Source organism: Dipodomys merriami, unplaced genomic scaffold (assembly GCF_024711535.1).
Source record: "Dipodomys merriami isolate MVZ:Mamm:240054 unplaced genomic scaffold, mDipMer1.0.p SCAF_2, whole genome shotgun sequence".
Taxonomy (NCBI): domain Eukaryota; kingdom Metazoa; phylum Chordata; class Mammalia; order Rodentia; family Heteromyidae; genus Dipodomys; species Dipodomys merriami.
In genome coordinates this window covers 43,610,750-43,621,341 of record NW_027203381.1, presented here as the reverse complement: position 1 = coordinate 43,621,341, position 10,592 = coordinate 43,610,750, and the positions used below count along the sequence as shown (strand labels likewise).

The following is a 10,592-nucleotide window of genomic DNA, read 5'->3' as shown; positions in this document are numbered from 1 at the left end:
GCTACATGTAGCTGGTACCACTTTGGACTTGCAGATAAGACAATTTCTATTTAAGAATGATATACTGAGCTGGGTATCAGTGGCTCATGCCTGCAATCCTAGCTGGCTAGGAGGCTGAGATCTGAGGATAGTGCTTCAAAGCCAGTCCTGGTAGCAAAGTCTGTGCGACTCCTACCTGGCTTGTATTTTTTTTTTTTTTGCATGGATTCTTTCATCTTTGGGTGTTTATAAACATTCTGTGTATCCATTGTTCATTCCTTTAGCAAGTACAATTCCATTATATGAATACACTTGGATTTATTCATTCACCTATTGACTCCTACCTCCCAATTAACCACCAGAAAACTGGAAATGATGTTGTGGCTTACAATGGTAGAATGTTAGCCTTCAGAGAAAGAGTTCAGGGGCAGCACCGAGCCCTGAGTTCAAGCCCCACCACTGACAAAAAAAACAAGGAATTCTCTACTGGATGTCTGAAGCTGAAACTGTGGAATACACTGGTAACAATTAGTCTTATCTGTTAGTTACCTTACTTTACTCACTCCACTCTCACAGAGAGTGCCCTTACTTCATAAATCTGTGCTGTAAGGTGCTGCTTACTTTTATCATGTTCATTCTGATTTACAGGACAATGATTCTGGAAATCAGAAAGTTACAATGGAGACAGACACCAATTCAATTGAAGAAGCAGTTTCCTAACAACTGATATGTTTAAAAATCTCACATTTTGCTTGACTTCATTATCCCAAATATTTTTCATGGCTCTTGTGGTTAAGTTCAGGATTGTGTATGGCAAGTTTTACTGTTGTTTACCATTATTAGATGTGACCTGAGATAAATCAGAATGTCCCTAGGAGTGAATTTTCATCTCTGAAATGAGAGGTTTGAGCTAGATTATTTTAGTTTCCCATGATTTTGACACTCCGCAATCATCTGTTGCCGAGTAAAGATGGTACAAAGGGGAAGTGGTGGTATGGCTCAAGCGGTAGAGTGCTTGCCTTGAGCTGAAGAGCGCAAAGACAGCGCCCAAGCCCAGAGTTCAAGCCCCACGACCAACCAAAAAAAAAAAAAAGAGATCTTGGGGCTGGGAAGGTGGCTCAGTGGTAGAGTGCTCGCCTTGCATGCCTGAAGCCTTGGGTTCGATTCCTCAGTACCACATAAGCAAAAAGAAAAAAGCCGGAAGTGGCGCTGTGGCTCAAGTGGTAGAGCACTAGCCTTGAGCTGAAGAGCTGAGGGACAGCGCCCAGGCCCAGAGTTCAGGCCCCATGACCAGACCCCCCCCCCAAAAAAAAAAGACGGTACAAAGGTAGAAAGAAATTCAACTTCTTGGAAAGCGACCAGGCTTTACATCAGGAGAGGACTGGGTGGTTTGTAAATTGCATCTGTTCGAAGTTTTACAAGTAAACAGTATCAACATTTGTACAGTTACCAGTGATCAGCTATTTTTGTATAAAGCATTAAGAAACAAGCATTTCTGGCTTTGTAGGCCACATAGTTTCTGTTGCTATTGATCAACTCTGCCGTTCTCATTTGAGAGCAGTCATGGCAAGTACAAGTGAAAATGCATGTTGTGGCCACATATTAGTTTGCTAATGCAGAACACACTATTGACATTCTCACTAACTCAAGTCTCAAGCAAGGAAATGGGAAATCAGGTGAAAAAAAATGGGAGAAAAGTCACTCCACGGATTTAATTTTATTAACTATAAATATAAAAACCTGTTTTTTACACATCTAATAACCCAAAGCTGGGCACTAGTGGCTCACTCTTGTAATCCTAGCTGTACAAGGGGGTGGAGATCTGACGATTGCAGTTCAAAGCCAGCCTGGGTAGGACAGTCCATGAAACTCTAATATACAATGAACTACTCAGAAAAAGCTGGAAGTTTTGCTGTGGCTCAAGTGATAGAGCTTGAGTAAAAGAAACTCAGGGACAGAAACCCAGACCCTGAATTCAAGCCCCATGACCAAAACAAACAAAGAAACCAAAAAGACCCCCCCCCCAAAACCAACCTCCACATGTCAACATGTTATTTCAGGTTATCCCTATTTTTATCTGATAAACTAGATTCTCAAAGGACAGGAAATTCAACATTCTATCTTCATTCATCAGAAGCCTTAAGAAGAGTGGCATTCTTTTTATACTTTTCTGTAATTTCTCTAATATTTTCCAGGAGATCTTCAGATATGCATTCTTCATATTCCCGATCAGCTTTAGCAATCTGCTCCTCCAGGTGTTTCTAGTGGAAACAATGAACAATTATTAGTTTAAAAACATGAATTTTGTTTAAAGTGTGAAATTTACAAAGAAGAGTAATAAGTTAAAAATACAAAAATATTCTTGTATCCATTATATAGGCTTTTCTGTCTTTTTTTTTTTTTTTTTAATTTTGTTGGTCGTGGGTCTTGAACTCTGGGCGTGGGTGCTGTCCCTGAGCTCTTCAGCTCGAGGTAAGCGCTCTACCACTCCAGCCACTGCGCTACTTCCGGCTTTCTGGTGAATTGGAGATAAGAGATTCATTGACTTTCCTGCCTGTAATCCTCAGATCTCAGCCTCCTAAGTAGCTAGGATTATAGATGTGAGCCACCAGCACCTGGGCACTTTTGTCTTTTCTTAATGATGTTCCCAGAGGTACCTATTTGCCTACGTGGTGTTATTTTATATTCCTAAACGCACACACATGCACACACCTCTAACATATAGTTGCGTGCCATACAATAATGTTTTGGTTAATGATGGACTACACATACAAAGATGGTTCTACATTATGATACTATTTAATAATGACATCTTATTTTGTTCAACTAACATTTTTTTGGGTCCGGTCATGGGGCCTGAACTCTGGGCCTGGGCGCTGTCCCTCAGCTCTTCAGCTCAAGGCTAGCGTTCTACCACTTGAGCCACAGCGCCACTTCCAGTTTTTTCCTTATGTGGTGCTAAGGAATCGAACCCAGGGCCTCTTCATGCAAGGCAAGTGCTCTACCACTGAGCCACCTTCCCAGACCTCAACTAACATTTTTTTTTTAATTTAATTTAATTTGTGAACATACTGTACAGGGGAGTTACAATTACATGGGCAGGATAATGCGTACATTTCTTACCAAGCATTGCAGCCTCCTCCTGTGTTTACCCTTCACATCCCTTCCCAGCCTCCCCCCTCCCCCCCAATCCCAATCCTTCTCCTTCCCCCCTCCCCCCACCCCGCACCGACGTTGTAAAGCTTGTTTTGGACATGACAACTTGTACTTCTCATTGTTGCAACAGGTCCACCTGTATCCTTAAACAACTGGTTTTTCGGGGCTGGGAAGGTGGCTCAGTGGTAGATCGCTTGCCTTGCATGCCTGAAGCCCTGGGTTCGATTCCCCAGCACCACATAAGCAAAAAGAAAAAAAGCCGGAAGTGGCGCTGTGGCTCAAGTGGTAGTTCACTAGCCTTGAGCTGAAGAGCTGAGGGACAGCGCCCAAGCCCAGAGTTCAGGCCCCACGACTGGACCCAAAAAAAAAAAAAAAAACAACAAAAACAAAACAAAACAAAACAAAAAAACAACAAAAAAAAACCAGTTAAAAAAAAAACAACTGGTTTTTCCCCATCTCCTCCACAAGTTATACTGACATCAAATATAGTGAAAGCAGGGGTTATACTGTGGGGGAGGGACATACAAAGCAACAAAGAGATAATCTTATAAATGCGTTAAAAACACATGCATGAAAGAAAAAAACATTAAAATACACATTTAAGGGTTCATTTTCCTGACATCACATTATCTGACCTTTTCCGCTTGACTCATACATATACTAGATATTACAAATAAGGGAAACCATGGGACCTATGTTTCTTTGGGCCTGGCTTACTTCACTTAATATAATTTTTTCCAAGTTTTTCCATTTCCTAACAAATGGGGCAATGTCATTCTTTCTGATGGAGGCATAGAATTCCATTGTGTATATATACCACATTTTCTTGATCCATTCATCTACTGAGGGGCATCTGGGTTGGTTCCATATCTTAGCTATGGTAAATAATGCTGCAATAAACATAGTTGTGCTAGTAGCTTTAGTGTGGTCTTGTTTGTAAACATTTGGGTAAATGCCCAAAAGTGGGATTGCTGGGTCATAGGGGAGTTCTATGTGAAGTCTTTTGAGGAACCTCCATACTGCTTTCCAAAGTGGTTGAACAAGTTTACATTCCCACCAACAATGAAGTAAGGTTCCTTTCTGTCCACATCCCCTTCAACTAACATTTTTAATGTTTACAAAACAATGAAATTATCTAACAACACATTTCCCAAAATATGTCCTCATCATGCAATGCACGAATTTTATTGCTTTACTGGGACCTGGTTTTCACTTTTATATTTACTAAGTGGTAATGAATGCAATATTCTGACATTTTCCTCACTTGGTATTTTAAGATTCACTCATATTAATGAAGACAGCTGAAGTTTTATCTGTATACTGTTATATAATAGTCTATAATGACCTTTAGTGTTTATTTATTTACCTATGTTACTTCTGGCCTTTTGGTGGGTAATTGAAGATAAGAGTCTCATGGACTTTCCTGTCTAGGTTAGCTTTGAACTATGATTATCAAGATCTCAAACTCCTGAGTTGCTAGGATTACAGGCATGTGCCACTGAAAGTTCAGAGTTTCTGTGTGTGTTGATTTTTTTTTATGGTGCTGGGATTAAACTCAAGGATGTGCACATAACAGCAAACACTCTACCATTAAACTATACTCCTAGCCTACTGATGAACTTTCAAGCTACATGAAGAGTCCCTGGGGATAGGGTAAATAGACTTCAGACTTTATCCTGTGTCTATATGAAATTATAGAAAGGAAAATCACTTGTTATAATATTTATGCAAACAAATTTACCCTCTATCTGCTCATCAGACCAGTCAGAATTCTGATAAAATGTGTGTGTGTGTGTGTGTGTATGTGTGTGTGTGTGATGGTCCTAGGGCTTGAGCTCAGGACCTGGGTACTGTCCCTAAGCCTTCTTGTTCAAGGCTAGCACTCTACCACTTGAGCCACAGCTCCACTTGTAGCTTTCTGGTAGTTAATTGGAGATAAGAATCTCATGGAATCTTTTGCCTGGGCTGGCTTTGCACTGTGATCCTCAGATCTCAGCCTCCTGAGTAGCTATGATTACAGGTGTGAGCCAATGGTGTCCAGCTTCTGATAAAGTTTTACTATAATAGTTAATAAATACTTAGCATTGAATTTATATAGAAACAAAGCGGAAATCCATCAAGTTTTCAAGAAAACCTTCACACTTACTTCTACAGACCCTACATGTGTAGCAACCATCTCTAAAAGACGTTGTAAATTATTTCCTACTTTGCGTCTTTCTTCAGTTGTGGTCTGTACAACTAGTTGGTACCTGCAGAAGAAAAACTCTTGTTTAAGAAGTCTGTAACGTATATTAACAAATCAGTTAGCTTACTTCCTATTTCTATAGTCAGTAAAACCAAGCTGTAACTGGTCTAAATGCTGTTTGCTACAGAGAGTCCAGCAACCAATCATTTAAAGAGAAATAAGAGCATTTTTAAAGATTCTTCGTAAGCAATAAAACAAAATATTAAGCACTAAAACCTCAAGCTTCTACATAAACTTGCTTGGATTAACACCTACCTCCCTACCTATTGCCCCACTCCTACTCCACATTATAACTGGGGAATGATTCCAGGGTTGGCCTGGCTATGGTCCCCCTACCTGTGCTTACTTGTGTTGCTGGGACAATAGATGTATGCCCCTGTGCCCAGCCATTTCAGGTATTTGAATTAATTTAAAATTTTGTTTTGTTCTCAGGGGTTATAAACCATTCATTCATTAGGCCTAAAATAAATGATTTCTAGGTGGGCAGTAAATTTAACAGTAGCAGCATATATCTCAAGTTTTAAGTTGTTTGCTTATTAAGTTCTAGTCACCACTCTCTTTCCAAAATAGGTTTATAAGAGAAATTAGGGGAAAAAAACAGTCCTTACTTACAGAAGTTTTAAATAAAATGGAAACAGACATATAAATCTTGGTAGGTGAACTTACTCCCTCTGAACAGCATCTAACTCGTTTATAGCTTCACTGAGTCCCTCATTAACAGCACTCTCCAGCAGGTGCTTGTGTTTCTCCAAGGATTCAAGTTCATTAGCACATTTTTCATCCTCTTCCTCTGCTTCCTACCAGGATAAAATCATGGTTATAGATCTCTATTTCTTTGGCATTTATATCCACATATTCAAGCTAGATTAAAAATTAAGTAAAGCTCTTAGGAAACATCAGGCTGCGATATTTGTATCTTCAGGATGTTTACTGTTTAACACATAGGAGATTTGAAAGTGTTCCAGTGGGAATTTTATACTAGCAACACAAACGTGACCTTTTACAAGAGGCCTGTAGAGCATTCGTTCAGCAACATCTTCCAGTGTGACTTACAAAATTTTTTGATTCTCTTTCCCCACTATTGTTTGGCAGTACTGGGGACTGAACTCAGGGTTTGGGCTTGCAAGGGAAGTGCTTCACTATTTGAGCCATGTCTCTAGTCCAAATTTTGATACTTTGATTAAAAATTTTCCATGAACATAAATTAGCTAGGTCATTATTTCATAATAGTATCAATTGCATACAGGAAAAGTATATATTCTAAAGTCAATTTCTAGGTTTCTGAAGGTGAAGTTAGTAGCTTAGATTTTCCTATTAGTGTTGCAGAGAATAAACTCAAACCATGGGGTTGAAGGGATATGAATCAAGTTGTAAGAGGACCTGCTTAGCCAGTACTACAAAAGGAAAGAGAAAAAAAGAGAAAAGGATTACACATTTCACATGTCGGTTTTTTATTGGCTGGATGGGTTTCAAACATTTTTTGCTTGAACTGCTTCTCGAAACACTATCTCCCCCATGTTAGTCTTCTAAGTAGCTAGGATTACAAGTGTTAGCCTCTATAGCTGGCTTTTCTTCCTTTTTCTTTTTTCTTTTTTTTTTAAGATAAGGTAAATACGTGCTTAATCAATCAATGATGATAGAACTTTGACTAACCTGAACAAACTATGAAAGTTCTCACCTTAACTTTTTGTTGATAGAGATCATCCAGCTTTTGAACTTCTTCTTTTAGAGTCCTCACACTTCTCTTGCTTTCTGTTTTCATTGTATTCAACTTGGGAAATAAAACTTTGGTTGAGCCATTAAATAAATTTTAACAAGTTATTTAACTATGCTATAATGTATATATCATATGTAAAAGATAGGCTGAAATAATTACACATTTATTTATTTATTGCCAGTACTGGGGCTTGAACTCAGGACCTGGGCACTGTACCTGACCTGCTTTTGTTCAAGGCTAGCACTCTACCACTTGAGCCACAGTACCACTTCCAGCTTTTTCTGTTTATGTGATACTGAGGAATTGAACCCAGGACTTCATGCATGCTAGACAAGCACTCTACCACTAAGCCACATTCTCAGCCCCAATAATTACACTTTTAATATTAAGATACTTGCATATGCTTCTTATTGAATCATGATAAATCTCTTCTACAGGACACTCATTTCCTCCTTTATAAGTAAGAGGATGGACTGGAAATAATGTTTACTTAGGCTTGTATCAGTAGCACTCAAAGCTAGGTATTCTAACTCTGATGACATTTTTTTAAAGGTAAATATACTAATACAGTGTGTTTCACCATAATCACTTGCAATAAAAAACAGATATTTAAGTAACCATAATTTACCTCAAGATTTATTAGCACCATGTTTACCCATCTCAGAGCAGCTTTCATGCCTGCTTTACTAAAGGTGCAATTACTTAAAACATTTTTATTATAAAAATACACATTCGGGCAGGGCGTTGGTGGCTCACGCCTGTAATCCTAGCTACTCAGGAGGCTGAGATCTGAGGATCGCGGTTCAAAGCCAGCCTGGGCAGGAGAGACCGTGAGACTCCTATCTCCAATAAACCACCAGAAAACCGGAAGTGGCGCTGTAGCTCAAGTGGTAGAGTGCTTGCCTTGAGCTGAAGAGCTGAAGGACAGCGCACAGGCCCAGAGTTCAAGCCCCATGACCAAAAATACAAAAACAAAAACAAAAACAAAAACAAAAAAAAACACATTTGGGGGCTGGAAAGTTGGCTCAGTGGCAGAGTGCTTGCCTCGCATGCATGAGGCCCTGGGTTCGATTCCTCAGTACCACATAAGCAGAAAAAAGCTGGAAGTGGAGCTGTGGCTCAAGTGGTAGGGAGCTAGCCTCGAGCTGAAGAGCTGAAGGACAGTGCCCAGGTCCAGAGTTCAGCCCCCACGACCGACAAAAAACAAAAAACAAAAAAACCAAAAAAACCAAAACCCCCCACAAAATAACAAAAAACAAAACCAAAAAACCTCCACAAAACAAAAACAAAAAAACCCACATTTGCACTGTAGTAAATTGGAGAAAATTTTCAAAGAAAGTATAAATTGCCAACAATTTTTCACTCCCAAATTAATAATTTTGTTATTGTTTTTCATACTTACCTGAATGTTTCTCATTTAATCACTCAAGGGGCCTGAATCTGTTTATAACAGATACTATAATTACTTTGATGACTGCTGTCTCTTTTATCACTGAGAAAGCCACCCAGATAGAATTCCATCACTTCTGGCTTCTAAGCAAGCAACACATTTATAAGATCTTTCCTTCTTTCTTCAGTCAGTTGAAGGATAGAGAATATTCATTTTCTTCCTAATGAGTAGAAGCCCCCTTGCTCTTCAATAGATTCCATGCTTTCCTATCTCTTCAAGGATTACATTCAAATCTGTCAGTCTCTTATTCTAAATTATTTAACTTTACCTTCTTTCCTTGTTTATTTTATTTGAGACAGGATTTTGTTATGAAGCTAGCATTTATCCTGTCTCAGCCTCCCAAGTGCTGGGAATACAGGCATGTACCACCCTCACCATGCCCAGCATACCCTCTCTTTCTTTTCTTTTCTTTTTTTTTTTTTTTGTCGGTTGTGGGGCTTGAACTCTGGGCCTGGGCGTTGTCCCTTAGCTCTTCAGCTCAAGGCGAGCGCTCTACCACTTGAGCTACAGCGCCACTTCCCCTCTCTTTCTTATAGGCTTTACACATCATTTAAAAAACCAAGCCTCACTGGGTGCTGTTGGCTCACACACCTGTAATCCTAATTACTCAGGAAGCTGAGATCTGAGGATAGAGGCTCAAAGTCAGCCCAGGCGGGAAAGTCCGTGAGACTCTTATCTCCAATGAACCACCAGAAAAACCAAAAGTGGCGTTGTGGCTCAATGGTAGAGCGCTAGCCTTGAGCTCAAGAGCTCAGGGACAATGCCCAATCCCAGAGTTCATGCCCCATGACTGACACACAAGAAAAACAAACAAACAAACAAACAAACAAAACCCCCCAAAACTTTAAAAAAAAGCCTCTTTCCGGACAAAAACCAAATCATCCCTCCCCCATCTTCCTTTTTTTCTTCTAGTGTTCTAAATCCTTTTTTCAGATACAAATATTGATTGTCTAATTTGGCATAGTCATAAAAGAGTAGTTTATACATCATCACGTCTCCTTTTCTACCAACAAAATTTCAAATGGGAAAGGTTTGTGGCTTGCAAATGTCACCAGCAACAAAAGTACTACTCTCTCACTCCCTGAACTTAAGACCTAGGGAATGCCAAACATAGACCCTATCTCTTAGCTACATCCAGGCCCTCCTGTTACATCTTAATTGCCAAAGCTAATGGGTACCTTTCAGATTTAATATTACATTTGTGGAACTTTTGTGAATGTTAATCACTCCCTGTCTAATCTCCTGATTTCTTTTTCTTTTTCTTTTTTTTTTTTTTTGGGTCGGTCGTGGGTCTTTTAGTCTGGACCTGGCACTGTCCCTGAGATCTTCAGCTGAAAGTGAGCACTGTACCACTTGAGCCACAGTGCCACTTCTGGTCTTCTGGCCATTAATTTGAGATAATAGTTCTGCCCACTTTCCTGTCCAGGATGGTTTTGAATCGAGATCCTCAGATCTCAGCCTCCTGATTTGATAGGATTACAGGCGTGAGCCACTGACATACAGCTCTTCTTTAAAGCTTGAGAGATTCCTTTTAATTAATTATCTGGTAGGCCTCCTTCTCTGCTTGTATTCTTATAGGTTTCTTTCTCTGGCGGAGGTTCCCCCAGAGGACTCTAATCCTTTCTGTAGTTTCACTTGCTCAATTTCACTTGCTCAATTTGGAACGCTGCCTTCATCACACCTGGGAAATCTCTTTTTGGTGCCAGTTGCTTCCCTGAGCTTTTTTGATCAAGGCTAGTACTCTACCACTTAAGCCACAGCTTCATTTCTAGTTTTTTGGTAATTCAATGGAGATGTAAGTCTCACAAATACTCCTGGCCTAAGCTGGCATCAAACCATGATCATCAGATCTCAGACCCTTGAGTAGCTCAGATTACTGCCCTGAGATCCTCTTGACAGTTCAAAGACCTGCTTTCAGAATATTCCATTGTGAAATTCCTGCCGGCTACCTTTTTTTTGGGTCCGGTCATGGGGCCTGAACTCTGAGCCTGGACGCTGTCCCTTAGCTCTTCAGCTCAAGGCTAGCACTCTACCACTTGAGCCAC

The 10,592-nt window shown here is 39.9% G+C and overlaps 1 protein-coding gene across 1 annotated transcript in view; it reads right to left on the bottom strand.

The window, feature by feature from the left end:
* Positions 1-1,681: 1,681 nt before the first annotated feature.
* Ndc80 (NDC80 kinetochore complex component) overlaps positions 1,682-10,592 on the bottom strand; it is a 50,006-nt gene continuing 41,095 nt past the window's right edge. The window contains exons 14-17 of the mRNA XM_070028664.1: positions 7,059-7,151; positions 6,047-6,177; positions 5,282-5,384; positions 1,682-2,240 (exon numbers count right to left, since the gene is read on the bottom strand). Of these exons, the coding sequence (XP_069884765.1) occupies positions 2,103-2,240; positions 5,282-5,384; positions 6,047-6,177; positions 7,059-7,151 (465 nt within the window). The 3' untranslated portion in view covers positions 1,682-2,102. The remainder of the gene's footprint in view (positions 2,241-5,281; positions 5,385-6,046; positions 6,178-7,058; positions 7,152-10,592) is intronic.